The 16,099-nt window shown below is 38.8% G+C and overlaps 1 protein-coding gene across 2 annotated transcripts in view; it reads right to left on the bottom strand.

The window, feature by feature from the left end:
• Positions 1–2,574: 2,574 nt before the first annotated feature.
• Positions 2,575–16,099, bottom strand: part of ITGB6 (integrin subunit beta 6) — a 153,385-nt gene continuing 139,860 nt past the window's right edge. For both annotated transcript variants that reach the window (XM_028510994.2, XM_036023399.1), the window contains 2 exons: positions 10,150–10,316; positions 2,575–4,687 (listed from right to left, as the gene is read on the bottom strand). In XM_028510994.2, coding sequence (XP_028366795.2) covers positions 4,589–4,687; positions 10,150–10,316 — 266 coding nt within the window. In that variant the 3' untranslated portion in view covers positions 2,575–4,588. The remainder of the gene's footprint in view (positions 4,688–10,149; positions 10,317–16,099) is intronic.

The raw sequence follows: 16,099 nt of genomic DNA, 5'->3' as shown, positions 1-16,099 counted from the left end.
CTTAGCTGTGTTAACTTGAGTCTGTTGCACTATAATGAAATTTAACAGAAGGGAGAATTTTTACTTATCATATTTCATTCAATCTCTGTTTCTCATTCTCTTTGAATAAGGATTTCTTTTCCATTTACATTCCCATAAAGTGAGGAGGATAAAAAACCATAATGAATCATGAACATTTAAATAAATTTGCTCTTTTGGGAGGTCAGCTTTCTCTTGTAGTTAAAAAATATTATTGGTGAGATTGCTTCTCAAGTACCATGTCCCTTCAAGGAGTATTAGAAGGAATGGGTGTGGAGAGGTGAAGGAGAGAGCCAACTGGAGAACTCTGAGTTGCTTTGGGAGGATTTGGGGTCTGCCATTTGGGTGGTTTCACGGGAGTATTTCAGGGCACAATTATTTTTGGTGTTGAAGAATCTTAAAGGGGAATCCAGACCAAGTTAAATCTAACGCATGGACTCTCAGATGAAACCCCCAAGGAGCTTGGCCTTCTCTCTCTCATTTTGAAGGCCTCAGGCTGCAGGCACCAATGAGAACATTTGAATGAATAGCTAACCACCCCTACCCCATATATCTCATTCTCAGTAGCACCCATACATAACTGGTACCCCAAAGACTTTCTTTTTAGATTTTATTTATTTATTTTTAGAGAGAGGAGAAGGGAGGGAGAGGAGAAAGAGAGGGAGAGAAATATCTATCAGTTGCTTCTCCCATGGCACCCACCCTGGCACAACCCAGGCATAGGCCCTGACTGGGAATCAAAGGGGCAATCTTTCAGTCTGCAGAGAAACATTGATTGGTTGCCTCTCAAGCGCCCCACCCCTCACCAGGGACCTGGCTTGCAACCCAGGCATGTGCCTTGACTGGAATCAAACCAATGACACTTTGGTTCATAGGTCAGCGCTCAGTCCACTGAGCCACACCAGCCAGGGCTAAAATTTCTGTATCTTTATAACCCAGATCCAGCTGCCATTTTGCACTTGGGCACAGGACTCGCTCTGGCCACCTAACCCCTGCAGAGTTAGGTGGAAGCAGGGGCTTTCCTACCAAGGAGACTGTGTGGGTCCGCACTGGGGTGACTCCAGCTTAGACCTGGGTGGGGCCAGGTGGACCTGGGATGTTGATAAACTGGACCCCATACCCTGGCATTATACATATCATTGTTTATTGTTCTTCTCCCTCACTTGGGAGTACAGGAGCTGCTTATTTTGTTCATTGTTGTGTCCTTTATCCTAGGAAGAGTCTTGGCATATATTAGATACTTAAAAATACTGAGTGGATGAATTTATTGAACCCCCGATGTATGTCAGGGATTGTTATAGGTACTAAAAGAGATAAGCTTTGACACCATCTCACAGATGGAAAACATTGAAAAGTGACTTCCTCGGTATTATTCAAAATAAGAGCAGTTTCTGGATTCCCAGATGTCTGACCTTAGTTTGTTTCAGCACAAAATTACTCTTTTTTAAAAAGATTTTATTTATTTTTATTTATTTTTTTTAGAGAGGGAAGGGAGAGAGGAAGAGGGAGAGAGACAATCAATGTGCGGTTGCTGGGGGTCATGGCCTGCAACCCAGGCATGTACCCTGACTGGGAATCGAACCTGTGGCACTTTGGTTCACAGCCCGCGCTCAATCCACTGAGCTGTGCCAGCCAGGACACAAAATTACTCTTGACTTGACTTTCTCTTTCCTTTTGTAAGGAATGGTCTTTCTAAGATACAACTTTTTAAAAAATTTTTTCTAGTATTTTTTTCCATTACCATTTACTGCTCCTCCATACCCTCTTCCATCCCTACCCACCTCCACGACTTTTTCCGAACTGACTCCTTGTTTAGTATTTGGTTTCTGTTGTTTTGTTTCCCCCTGATTTGGACAATGGGCATGGTACCATGGAATCTTCCAAATGGATACCCAGAAATATAGCACCATCTAACTACCGCTGTCCATTTGGGCTGCTACACAAAGTACCACAGGCTGTGTGGCTTAAACAACAGAAATTCAGTTTCTTACAATTCCGGACACTGGAAATCCCAGATCAAGGTATTGGCAGGCTTGGCGTCTGTTGAGGCCTCTTCCCTTGGCTTGTCGATGGCTGTCTTCTCGCTGTGTCTCTATATGGTCTTCCCTCTCTGCATGTTTGTGTTCTAATCTCTTCCTATAATGGTAGTAATCATAATGGATTAGGGCCCAATCTAATGACCTCATTTTAACTTAATTACCTCTTTAAATACCTTATCTCCAAATGCAGCCACATCCTAAGGTACTGGGGGTTAGGACTTCAGTACATGAATTTTAGAGTGGGAACCACAATTCAACCCAAAACACTGTTTTAACAAAAATATGGGGTAATGTCCAGATCTTTAAAAGGCTTCGTAATGTGGGTATTATAACCATACAGCAAATTACAGCTCATTTTCTGCTGTCTCTAGCGTTCCAGGGCTGCCTCTTTCTGCCCTTCTCCTTGGCCACAGGCTGAGAGCAGCAAGGCGGTCAGAGCAGGTCACACAGGGCCCCAGAAATCCAAGAAGAGGGTTTTGTAGCAAGTAAATAAAAGAAATTATCACCCATCTAAGGCTCATTGTTTAAATTACCATGTTTATTTATGTCAACACAAAATACAATAAAACAACTTACAAAACCCATTTTATCTTCATGTAACATAACTCTTCAGTGAACAGAAGTACTACTGTTAATGTTTTGGCCTTTTCAAGGTCCAGCCTTGGGTCAAAACCGTATTCAGACAAATAGCAAATTCTTCTCTATATATACACAAGAGGAAAATTTATGTTTTCTAAAATCCCATTCCAGTAATAATACAAAATATCACATGTCAAGGTGAATACTACTGTTGTGTCATCAGAATTGAGACTTCCTTGTCGCTCTCGGTTTTCCCCAGAACTCGGGCTTCAGTCAGGAAGTAGAGGGTATATCAGCCCCTCAGGTTTCCAAGGTGATTTCTTACTAATTCTTTTAATATAGCTGTGTACTCCACAAGTGTTTGATTTACCTGAGTTATTTAGAAACCAGACAAAAAGGGTCTCCAAGTGATTAAGGTCTATAAGATTGACGAAACTTATCATAGATTACTCTGTGCCAATTCAGTGGATAAACATGAAGCCTCTATCACAGAGTCAACTCCTCACCTAGTAAAAGACATTACACTACAATTTACTCAAAGGTAATAATCATGGCACAAAAGTACAAGATTTTGCCTGCATTCCAGTAGTCTAAATGCTGTATGTTCAGTCAAGCAAATGATGGTTACCGCTTAACTCACAAAATCTTCATATCATTTCACTAACAAAGGAGTCAGCCTTGTGCTGTGGGAAGACAATGTGGTTTGGAGCTAGACAGTCTAGATTCTGGACCACTTCTACTTAGACTCGGAACCCTAGTTTCCTTACGAGCATCAAAGGAGAAGAAAGTGCTTTGAAAAGTAGTATTTACTTTAAGAAATATTATTCTACAGAGTTCATCTCTTCAGTCTATGGATCCCTAATTATCCACATGTATTTTGCAAGTAAAATCTTACTTTTTAAAATTAATATATGACACATATTTACCATATGCTGCTGAAATGTCAAGGTAGGTTATACACATGGGAAAAGAATATAGGTCAACAAGCCTATTACTCATGAGGGACTTTTGTACTCTTGATGTGCTTGATTTAAAACCACTTAAAATTTTGTTCCTTTTTGTAATATTGGAGCTCTTGTTAAATAAACTAATCATTTAAAGTGATTCTGTAACAAGAAATTAAAACTTTCACACGACAATTATAAGGGCTAGACTGTGAAACTAAGTAAAATGGATTGAGAAATATGGGAGAAGCTATAGTTTGAAAATTCAGAATCAGGAGGGAAATGGAGTGTAGAAGCATATTTTTGGGTAATCGAAAATAATCTAAATGATACGCTTGTTATTTTTATTTTTTACTAGTGACTTCCTATTTTATAAATTACTTCTTCCTCATCTGTAAAACAAGCTGTACTTATTTATGTGCTTGACTTTTAGGTTCAGACAAATCCATAGAAATTAACACTTCATTTTTTATTCTTATATTTGGAACATCTTTAGAAGAATCGCATTCTTTCAGCTGGAGTAAAATCAGAACCTCACTTTCCATAAACTAAAAAAAACATCCTTTAATAAAGGGCATTTTTTACTAGAAGTTTGGAATAAATCGGCAAGTGTGAGCATTTAATGTGAGCGTGTGGACTCACGGCTTTGCTGAGACAAAGACTTCAGGTGTTCCGGCAGCAGATGAGAGTGTAATTTCAAACATTCTTCAAATGCAAATCAGGCCCCCACAAATCATTTTGATGATTATTTTGAGGCATTAATGCAACAGAGTTAGTGTACCTCAAATAATCCCCAAAGTCACCCCTTTGCTGAAGATATTTCTCTTCTTGATTATTTTGAACCTGCCAACATAGTTTCTAACCTTCTTAGAGAGAATGACTGATCTCCAAATGACCTATTATTATCTTAAACCAACCTCATTTGGAAGCAACAAAGAAAGAAAAATTAAATAGTGCATTAACATTTCATATCAGTGAAACAGACTTTTTTCCATGCATAAAGCAGTTCTATCCATCTGTGAAAAGGTCCACCTTTTGTTTTTCTCTGTGTTTGTAGGTTACATTTTTAAAGGTGCTGGTGGAGCCTCTGTACAGTGGATTGGTTCCCTAAAAAAATAAAGAAAAGAGGTTCAAATGAAAGTATGTACATTTAGTTATTACACTGTTTTAAAATATCTAAATAATTTCATGGTACATTAACAATTGGAAGAAGCGAGTCAGCCTTGAAAGCCATTTGAATAACTTTGATTAATTTTATGTCATATTGTTAGTATTTAAAAATTTATACATCTTCATTTTATTTTTTTAATAATGTGGAACTAGTCCCATATGTTAACCTTTTGGAAATGCATTAATTTATTGACAGAAAACAAGACTAGCTTTTTCATTCACTGCTATTTTACCAGCACTGAAAACATTGCTTAGCTCATAGTAGGCACTCAGTTGTTTATTGGATGACTAGAATGAACCAATAGGTAACTCAAAAGTGAAATGTAAAATAAAAGAGTAAAAAATAGGAAAAATGAACTAGTAGAAGCATATAAAGATGAATGACAGTAGTATGTGCCTTTAAGAAACATGTTTCTGTTGAGAGGCATCAAACAAGAGCACAAATAAATAATCTTGCTAAAAATGAGATCAAAATTCAGAGAGAGGAGCAAATAGCAGCTTGGGAGAAGCAGGGAAAATGAACATTTGCTCTGGATGGTAAGAGAACTTGGTGGGTTTTGCTTACTGGTGTGTGACTTGGAGAGTCACAAGAGTCTGGTGCTTGGTACACTGGGCTCATGAAGGAGCACAGGTCCCAAGGCAGGTCGGGCAAGAAGGCTCTGCTCTTGGGGTGGTGCGGAGGTTGTGCGCCGATGCCTGGATAATTCCGCTGTGTGCTTGGGCTGTAGATGTGTTTGCAGGGGCTGTTGCCAGCACCAGAAGGACCAAGGCTCTCTAGGTGTCTGGAGAAGTGCCCAGCTTGATCCTTCTAATTCTCTTCTTTAGTTTAACTGTTCCAGTCAGGCACAAAACATCTGGGTAAGACATAGTTTCTTCTCTCCCTTTTCCCAAAGTTGACCATACAGGTTTTGGTGTTAGACACGCAGCGGCACTATGCTACCTGACTTAAGTAACTCCAAGCCTCGATGTCCTCATCTATAAGAGGGACCACTAATGTGCCCACCTTCTCTACAAGGTAATGTACTTCAGCACAGTGCCTGGCACCTAGTCAGTTTTCAATACTGCTTCCTCTTATTGGCTCTTACTTATAGCTCGTGTTCATATTTGGAACTTCCTTTTCTTTTATGTCCTGGAGAGTGTAATAAAGATATTTACCTCCAGCTTTTGTACTCTTAACATTTCCAAGTCCATTTCTGAGTATGTATGTATAATACCTCAGACCCTCCAAAGTACTAAATCGTGTACTTTGGTCTCCTTCCATGAATTGTAGAGATAGTAGCAATTTCTAGGTATAGGTCTGAAAAAACATGATCGTTTTGGCTTTCTCAGCACATTTCTCTCAGCATTCAGGAGACTTGAATAAAATTAAAACCATTCCCTGGCCTCTCCCACCTGTTGCCCTTGGATTCACCACAGTATCTTCGCTTGGAGGAGAAATGACATCTGCACCTGTTTCTATGTTGCCTGGAGCCAGTGGCCTGACCTCAGATTGAGTAACACAATATCTTTGTTCACATGCCTTCCGAGAGAGATGCTATCTCAGTCTGAGGGCAAATCGAAAAGAGGCTCCTTGGTGGTGGATAATGAGTGAAGGCCAAGTCACTGTGTTGTCTCTGCTCCTGAGGTCAGCCTGGGTAATCCTGAGAGCCCTACAGTCCTTATTTATCCCTGTTGCCATGAGAACTTGGGGTTTGGAGGGTAAAGGGCATACTAAGGGGGTCATAGATGCAGGTAGAGTATTATTTGCAAACAAAAATCACATATGGAATTATATTAAGTTTAAGAGACTCTATGCTATTAAATTTAAGTTGGTTACAGAAGAATAAGGCACTCAGAGAGGATAGATGGAAAAAAGAAGTACAGGGTGAGGATAATGAGTAGGGCCACTGTCCTGGAAGAAGAGGGTGGCTTAGGGAACAGACAAGGCACCCTGAAATTCAGCGTAAACGGCTGTGAGGAGGGCCAGTTTACATCTGCATAGGACCAGGAACTCTTTTGTGAGCCTCATCCCATGTCATGTTAAACATATTAAAATCCACCTCCATGTTACTCTAAATATCACTTACGTGCACTATTAAAGTGGTGACTTAAGTTGCAACCGACTGATTGATTGCACAATGTTATTTTGTAGACATTTAGTTGAGTGTTTAATTTTGATTATTGTGGTTTTCATCCTGTATTTCAAAGCAACTTCATTCATTTAGGCCTACAATATTTTGGGGTGTCTTGCAAAACTAGTTATAGGGCCTGGGCATGCTGATAGAGGGTGATGGATAAAGCAGACCCCACTGTACTAGGAGGGTAAGTATATACTGGGGATTGGCAGAAGTATTTCCTGCCCTCAATGGATGATCAGAGCTCAGGAGGACAAGTTCAAACTGGGTTTTGTTGACAGTAGAAAGTGTCACAATGTCTAATACTGTCTCCTCTGTGCCATGCAGGTGGCAGCCTCCCACAGAGTATTTCCAGCTGAGACACTGGCATGTGTCCGACTCCATGTCAGATGAGTCTACACTCCTTCACTGTTTAGACAAGCTTGGGTTTTCCCCAACCATCTTGAGGGGAGGTGACCAAGCTAATTCCCCGAGGGACCTGGGGTTACAAACGTAGGCCTAGGATTCTGCAAATGCAATGGCACATTTTTAGAGTTTGAAACAGTGGTAATAAGAAAGCTCTCTGTCCTGACCCATAGCTCACTTAATGATTGCCTAACTGCCAAATGCAGACCTGATTTGCTTAGCACAGTACAAAATCAATCCATGACTGTTAGAAATGTCAGACTGAACATTTTTGCCTCTACTTAATGACTTGTCACTTTAGAAAAAATGTCTAATCAAAAATGAATTTAAATATCTTCCTTTTCTGTTTTCATAAAGAATGTGGATGGGGAGATTATTTTTAAAAGTAATAAAAGGTAACTTTTCTTTACGGCTATGATGAAATGTTTCAGGAAGCAAAAACAAGACTCTTTCATCCTCAGCTCTGTCACCTTTGGAGCCCAACAGTGATCTGTGGGTCGGGAGACCCTTCTATCGCTACCGTCTGTGGATGTCCCTTGGGTTTTAAAATCCAGCCAAATTTGGTTTTTCAAGAAGAAATAGATTTTAGATTTTTTAAAAAAGAATCAAATTGAAGACCTCAAAATGGATACACTGAGCAACATTTTAAAATAAGATATATTAGTGAAATTTGAATTCAATTATTTGAATTAAACCTCTTTTGCATCCAAGTTAATAGTTATTACCCAGTCATTATCTAGTCAAGAACATCAAACATTTGTTATTCAAAGAGACTCAGTTTAACAAGGGAATAACACTTTTCATTCATGCTTTTATCTGTTTAATGCATATTTTTGTTCCATTTTAGATGTAGAAACAGCAAAAATTTAGTATTTGAATTTCAGTCATGTTCTACATCCTGAGGGAAACAATTCATGTTTTAGAGAAATTAACTGTTAATTAAAATGTTATTTTAAAGATATTAATCACTAGTCAGTAATCATGCTTTTGTATGAGAACATTAAAATGTGCTGGTTGGTAGATACACATCACATAATTACCCGGGTGCTTGTTTGTGGAACACCTGCTCATTATTTCCAGGAGGGCTGAGGCTGCAGTTGGGATTGCAGCTCTGCCATGATCAACAGGGTGAGAAATCTCTTCACTTCTCAGAGCCTCAGTTTCCTTACATTCAAACTGTGACTATCAAGGTGACTTCAGAGGGCTGATGGTTGTTCAACCAACTTCTGCTATTGTTCTTTTTGTACCAACTTAACCATGCTCTTTTGCCTGGTTGCCCTTCTGACCATGGCCAGGCATTTGCTTGGCAGTTGGTGAGAGCTGCAACAGCTCTGGCCAGGGATCAGGTGAAGCTAACTGCCTCGGCACTTTGGACTCCTGGCACTGTGTTCTAAGTCACCAGACTAACCTGTCAAGTTACAATGCGACCTTGTTAGGGACAAATAAATTATATACTCAATGCAAATCCATATTTGACTTTCCTAAAGGGTTTTTTAAAATTATGAAAAATCCATACAAACACAAAAGAAGAGAAAAGCTGTCTAATTTACCTCTGTAGACCTATCACCCAGATTTAATAATTAGTATGATTTTGCCACACTTACTTTACCTATCGCTGTCTCTCTTTTGGCTGAATGATTTCAAAGGAAACTCAGCCTCAGTTTTCTTTCACCCCAAAATCTGGATTACTTTTAACAAAGCCATCATGCCATTATATACCTAATTAAATTAACCACAATACATTGCCATCATTTTAATACCCAGTCTACATTAATCTTTTTCCAGTTGTCAAAAAAATGTACTTTTTTGACTCTTCAAATCAGGATCAACAGAAGATCCATACACTGCATCTGGTTGTTGTGTCTAAAGGCATCTTTAATGGGAAGACAAAGTAGATAAAACTTTTTATTGTCCTTTGTCCTGTACCATAATATGATTACTTCAAAAGTACTACATAAGACATAAGCATCCCTTATCAAGGTACATTTATCCAAAACAGAACATTCCATTTGCTTTAGGAATTGAAGATATCACTAGAGACAGAGAAAAAAGTATTATCACCAATATATTTGGGCAGAAAACCCCAAAGGAGCATTGTGTTTCCTTGTATTTTCTCCTATGATATTACTTGTTTTAGGATCAGCAATGTAGGATAATTGCTATTAGCTAGCTGGACACACAATTAGAGATAGAAAGATGAAATTAAAACCATGAAATTGTTTCTATGGGCCTCTAGAAATGTAATTATCTGTCCTGTGGAAAAGAGACACAGAAAATTGGAGTCCTGTTTTGTGTTTGCTTACTGTAAAGAGGAGACACATAAATTACATTTTTTGAGTACATATATTTAAAGGTTGGCACCTTTGGGGTTTTTTTTTTAGGTAGCTGTTTGAAATTTATGCTATTCAGAAAAACTGGATGGCATTTTAAAAGTCTTGTCAACTTTGCTTTGTAACCTATATGAGTAATGTGTATTTTCATGGTAATTGGCATGAACTGTCTAGTATTCACAAAGCTTATTCCATTAGCTATAACATAAACATTTAACGGTTTATCAGTAGGGCCTGAGGGGTCCTCCTGATGGTGAGAAATAAGATACATGCCCTTGATGTCCCTAAGTAACTAACCAAGAAGTTTCGTGAGACTCCAGAGTGGGGGAAACCCCCTCACTGCGCTGAGAGACAAATGGGAGCTGTGAGGGCCTCCCGGGACCCAAGTAACAGACAAAAGCAGAACAGAGATCAAAGCTGTCAGGGACCTGGTGAGAGTGAGAACAGGACACTCGAACTCACTTTTAGAGCAGAAGAAAGCTGACTTCCCGCTTCTTCTACAAAACACTTTTTCCTCTGAACACACAGTCACCCCTAAGAGTTCACATACCGTTTGCCACTTGGCTTTTGACCTTTCTGCTTCAAATTTGGCAACTTCCTTACGATCATGAAATGACACAAGCAGCTTCCAGATGCACAGTAGGACAACCCCAATGAGCAGAATAGCCAGCGAGACCCCCAGCATGATCATGGGGATGTTTGGAGGTTTTGGACACTCTGGAAGCAAAGAAAGTTGCATTAAAATGATGGTACAAGTAACATTTTAATGAGCATTTCTCATTAAATTCTCCAACTATGTTTTTTCTTCAGTAGAGGGAAAATAGTAACATCTTTTGTTTTGCTGATTTTTTAAAAATGAGTTACTTGTTGTAGGATAGTCCTATTCTTTCAAAGTAGAACAGAAGATAAAGAATTTGATTATTTAAAGCAAATGGATATACCCTTGAATGGCTGACTCAAAAAGATTTAGAATGCAAAAGAGTGAAAATTAATGCACATGGAATATCAAAGGGCCATAAGTAAGACTGCAGTTTAGTCACTAAAGGTGGTCTTTTCTGGGTGTACAATGAAGTGGAAACGGATGAGTATGCGCACACACACTTTTTAATGGATTGTTTTGAAACTGTCTAAGAGATTATATTCAAAATTATATAAAACCTGCCCCCTGAAAAGGTTACTTAAATAAATAAGCTGCTGCTTATTTGTTTGTTTGTTTGTTTACTATTTTTTAATGGACAGAAGAGAATCATGGCTTTCGGTTTTATTCTGCTCTAATGCCTGAGGTCCTGGAACATTCCTGGGCTGGAGTCTGGAAAGGTGGGTTCCATTCCCATCTGATGTACAGTAACTGTCTAAACCCATCAAGTCCTCCAATCTCTCTGAGGCCCAGGCCCCTCATCCATGAAACAAAGTTGTGGGGCTTCGGCGTTCCCTTAACTTTCCGACAATAAGATTAAGCCAGGGGCTCATGCTTATGCAACCCACAGCTTCCTAGAACTCTCCCCCAAGAGTCTGATTCAGTGGGTCTCGGATGCAGTCACTGATTTTTTATTACTTAAAGTATCCCAAGGGATTGTTATCTTCAGGGAAGTTTGGGGAATTAGATGTTTTGTATAGTCTTTTTAACTTGAACATTTTATGAAATGTTATTTTGACTATTGATGATATTAATGTAATTTTGCAATTATAGACAAGAGAATGATTAATAATCCTTACAATATGCCTGGGAGATGGTACATTTCTTAATGAAACATTATAATTAAGCTCTTCCCTTGCTTTCCTGTGGAAAATTCCATATAAAATTATCATTAAATATCTGCTTCCCTCTGCAAGAAGTAATATAAATCCGTGGTATCTGGGGAGAAAATAAATCATGCTTACTTTACTTTAACTCTTAGTGCTTTTGGATATTTAACAAGGAGAATTATAGACCCAGGACTACTCAGGCTGCTTTCAAGGTAAGAATCTATTGCTGATCTGAATTTGAGCGGGACTAATGACCTCCTAACAGTGTGATGCCTGGTCTTGGACACCTTTGTGACTTGGCAAAAATACCATGTAAGGAGATTATGCAGAAAGAAGTAAAGGAGCTAATGAAATAGCAACTACAGTATGAAGATCTAAAGACTGTTTCTAGCATAGCAATGAACCATAGCTGCTTCTAATAGGTTAGCAACACTACTGCAAAGAAAGCAGCAGGTTCCTGTCAATGAGGATATATACTGGCTACATCTTTGACTAGGGGTAGGGCATAGCATGCTCTTGTTTCAAGCAAGATGAATTAGGGCCATGAGCCAGAACGTGAATTAGGAAGGCTCTCCACTAGGGAATAAAAAAGAAGGAGCAGGCATGGCTTGGCAGAGATCATTATTTTAAGAATTTAGAGTCATTGGGAATTATATATTTCTCAAGACAAGATCTTGGCCCAAGTACCAAATCAGGTATTACACAATAGAAAAGCCTGGTAAGTGCTCACCTAATTCTAAGGTCCTTAGTCTCTAATGCTGCCAGTCTAGTATCTGCAACATGTGGCTATTGAACATTAGAAATGTGACTTTTCTGACATGTATTGTGCAATAAATGCAAAATGAACACTAATTTTAAAGACTTGGTATGAAAAAAATGTAAACTCTCTCATTAATACATTTTTATATTGATTATAAATTGAAATGACAATTATTTTGGATATAGTAGATTAAATAAAACAATATTAAAATTCACCTTTTAACATTTTTATGCAGTTACTTGAAAATGTAAATTATATATGTGATATATATTTACATCTCCATTGGACAGTGCTGATTTAACATACTGATCTAACATGCTAATATAAGATGCTGATAATATTTTGGGGATTCAAATATTTATGATTATACAGCCAGTAGGAGGCAGTATAGTCCAGTAGTTAAGAGCGTGAACTCAAAGTAGCTCTGCAGTTCCATAACCAGCACTGGGACATAATTGGTGCATTAAACCTAGCAAATTATTTAAATTTTCTATGCCTCAATTTCATTACTTGCAAAATGGAAATAACAACAATACCTTCTTTACATGGCTGTGGAGGACATTAAATAAATTAATACATGCAAAGCAACTAAAATAATACCTGACATATGGAATTAATAAGGATTTAAGTGAGCTGCTATTATTATTAGTACTATTACTACTACAAATTCATTCTTCCCCCTTTTCTAACCTCCAGACATCAAGGGCTTGGAACCTCCAAGCTGGGTGTAGCATCCATACACACATCCCCGCCAGGAAGGCTCCCAACTTTCATTCTTTGTTTTAAAGACTTTATTTATTTATTTTTAGAGAGGGGAAGGGAGGGAGAAAGAGAGGGAGAGAAACATCAATGTGTGGTTATCTCTCATGTGCCCCCCACCAGGGACCTGGGCACAACACAAGCATGCTCCCTAGACTGGGAATCGAACCAGCAACCCTTTGGTTTGTGGGTCAGCAGTCAACCCACTGAGTTACACCAGCCAGGGCCCAATTTTCATTCTTGATTGGTCCCTTATGATTGTGGCTCTTGTGCTCTGAGAGTTTTTCCAAATCTAAGAAAAAAAGATAAGCAAATCTCTCCCTACCCCTGATGACCCTCCACTTTTTCAATTTGTTTGGAGGACCCTGTGAATTCTCAAGCTCCACCTCCTCCTTTTCCATTTTGCCTCTTTTCTAGCCAGTCCTCCCACCAGTGACCCTGGGAGTCTCTGGTCTTAAAGCTGTGAGAGGGGACTATGGACTCCTGGGGATGGGTTCTGCCCGCAGGCCCTGGGAGCTCCTGCCTATATAGGAATGGCAACACTAGCCAGGAAGGCAGCCTCCTTGGAGCTATCAGGTGACTCCTGTTAAGCCCAAGGAGGTAACTTGTTCCTCACTTTTCCCCACTACAAAAAAAAATCAGCATAGGTAGAATAAAAAGTCTTAATAAAAAGGCATTTGGGCATCTGAGTGCTCTTGGAAAGATGGCATTTTGATATGCCACTTGTGTTGTGTGGAAGAATAAAACAAAATAAAAACAACAGTTCAGTATTGAAGAGGCATTTAACAGCCAAAGACATGTTACACACACACACACACACACACACACACACACACACACACACAAATAATAAATAAAATAATATAAAAATTAAACCAGCTATATACAAACACCCTGAATTAAAAACAGACCTTATTCTAGAAATTTGGTTTTTTGGAACTTGTTTTTCCAATGAAATTAATACTATAAAAAATGGTTTTGATTTCAGAAAAACTTGCCAAAGCCACTGCCATGGTCACAAACAGAGGGTGAGGGTGAGCTGAAGAATTTGACTTTATAAAACAGACAATGAGAAGGCAGGATTTTTTGTGTGCTATAAAGTAATTATTCCTTGCAAAGCAGAAATTGCCTTAACTTTTCTTAACTAATGGCCTCTATGATGCATTTTATACATTCATTTGAAAGAAGTTGATTTAAATGAGATTCTCAAGAACAAGTCTCCAGGTATGCTCTGCTCACCTGAGCTTCAAGGTCATGGCCTTGCATCTTGCATTGTGACTACCTCTACCTCTCCCTGACCCTTAGCCCTGCAATGTGATATTTTTCTAATAATGCTTTCTTGGTTGGTTTACAATGTCTTGAAATTACTTTTTGGTTACTTTGGGATACTTTGGTTTTTATACTGTGAAGTGATGGCAGTTTGATACTCTTGGTTTCAAATTCAGGACAATATTTTCTCAGTACACTGATGAGCAAGCACACACAACAAAACAGTAGCCTGCCCTTGCTGCTATTGTCTGGGACCAGAACGTAGGCTCCGAGCATTATGGGGGAGGGGAAGGAGGTTAATGACAAGGTATGAAAAGGTGTAACTTAATGCAGCTATCGTTTCTGCTCGGAAGGGTTAGGGTACATTCTTAACTGAAGATAGAAAAGGCACCTGTGAGTATGAGGCCAATGAGGCCTCAAACAGTGAGGCCAGGGCTGTTAGGGTACAGTCGCTCCAAGGCAGTGCTGAAGCCATCAGTGTCAGAGTTGCCTGGGCCACACATTAGGCCTGCTGATTCAGGATGCAGGTGATTGCCTGCCTCCCAGGTGAGTCTCATTCTCACTAAAGTTTAAGACCTTTTCAACAAAAGTACCTTTCCCACTATCCTATTTTCTTTATGTAAACTTCTAATATAAACTTCTCTCTCCTCTTCACTGAAGAGGTGACTTTTATTTGATGGCTTGCTGAGTCCCAAGCTGACTCCATGAGCTGCTGTAGATGAAAAGCCACAGAAGCAATGGCCTCAGATAACTTCCTTCCTCATTTTCTGTTTCATGTCTTTTTTGATTCAGCAATATCATTTAATGACCCATGACTCTAAGTTATGAACTGGTATATGTTTTATATGCATATTCCATTTAACCCTTGAATCAATCCTTAAAAGCAAGTATTATTCTTTTTCCTACTTTACAGATGAGTAAATAGAGACTCAGAGAGGCACATATCTTCCAGAAGGGCAAGCAGCTATTCAGTGGTAGAGCAAGATTTGAGCCAACTTTTGCCTGATTCAAAACTCATTCTTGTAGACTGTTATGTTCCTTCATGTTAGTCTTTTTTAAATACATACCTTTTTCTTACATTGAATCTAACATTTCTGTAATTCACCAGCAAGCTTTCTGGGAAAGGATGATTGGTACAAATACATCCATGTTGTTATCTGGTCTTAATAAAAGATATTGGAGGTAACAAACTCCTTTAGCTTTTTTTTGTCTGGGAAGCTCTTTATTTCTCCTTTAATTTTAAATGATAGCCTTACTGGGTAAAGTAGTCTTAGTTATAGGTCCTTGATTTGCATCTCTTTGAATATTTCATGTCAATGCGCTGAAATGCTTCTGTTGAGAAATCAGCTGACAGTCTTATAGGAGCTCCCTTGTAGATAACTGTCTTTCTCTTGTGGCTTTTAAGATTCTCTGTCTTTAACCTTTGCCATTTTAATTATGATATGTCTTGGTGTGGGCCTCTTTGTGTTCATCCTGTTTGGGACTCTACACTTCCTAGAATTGTGTGTCTTTTTCTTTTACCAGGTTAGGGAAGTTTTCAGTCATTATTTTTCTTTTATTTAATCTTTATTGGAATTTTTTTCATTGCCATTTAATCTCCTCATACCCCACCCCCAGCAACCACCACACTGTCATCCATGTCCATGAGTACTTTTTCGCTTTTACTTAATCCCTCCACCCCCTAACCTCCCTTTTCACCTAGTTGTCATCCTGCTCTTTAGTCATTATTTCTTCAAATATGTTATTGATTCCTTGCCCTCTCTCTTCTCCTTCTGGTACTTCTATAATGTGGATGTTATTATGCTTCATGTTGCCCCAAAGGTCCCTTGAACAATTCTCATTTTTTCAATTCTTTTTTCTATTTGCTGCTCTGATTGGGTGTTTTCTGTTACCTTGTCTTTCAAACTGCTGATTCAGTCCTCTGCTTCATCCGACTTACTGCTTATTCCTTCCAGTGTATTCTTCA

The sequence above is a fragment of the Phyllostomus discolor genome, chromosome 4, assembly GCF_004126475.2.
Source record: "Phyllostomus discolor isolate MPI-MPIP mPhyDis1 chromosome 4, mPhyDis1.pri.v3, whole genome shotgun sequence".
Taxonomy (NCBI): domain Eukaryota; kingdom Metazoa; phylum Chordata; class Mammalia; order Chiroptera; family Phyllostomidae; genus Phyllostomus; species Phyllostomus discolor.
Note: the sequence above shows the minus strand (reverse complement) of the source record. Positions and strands in the feature narration are given on the sequence as shown.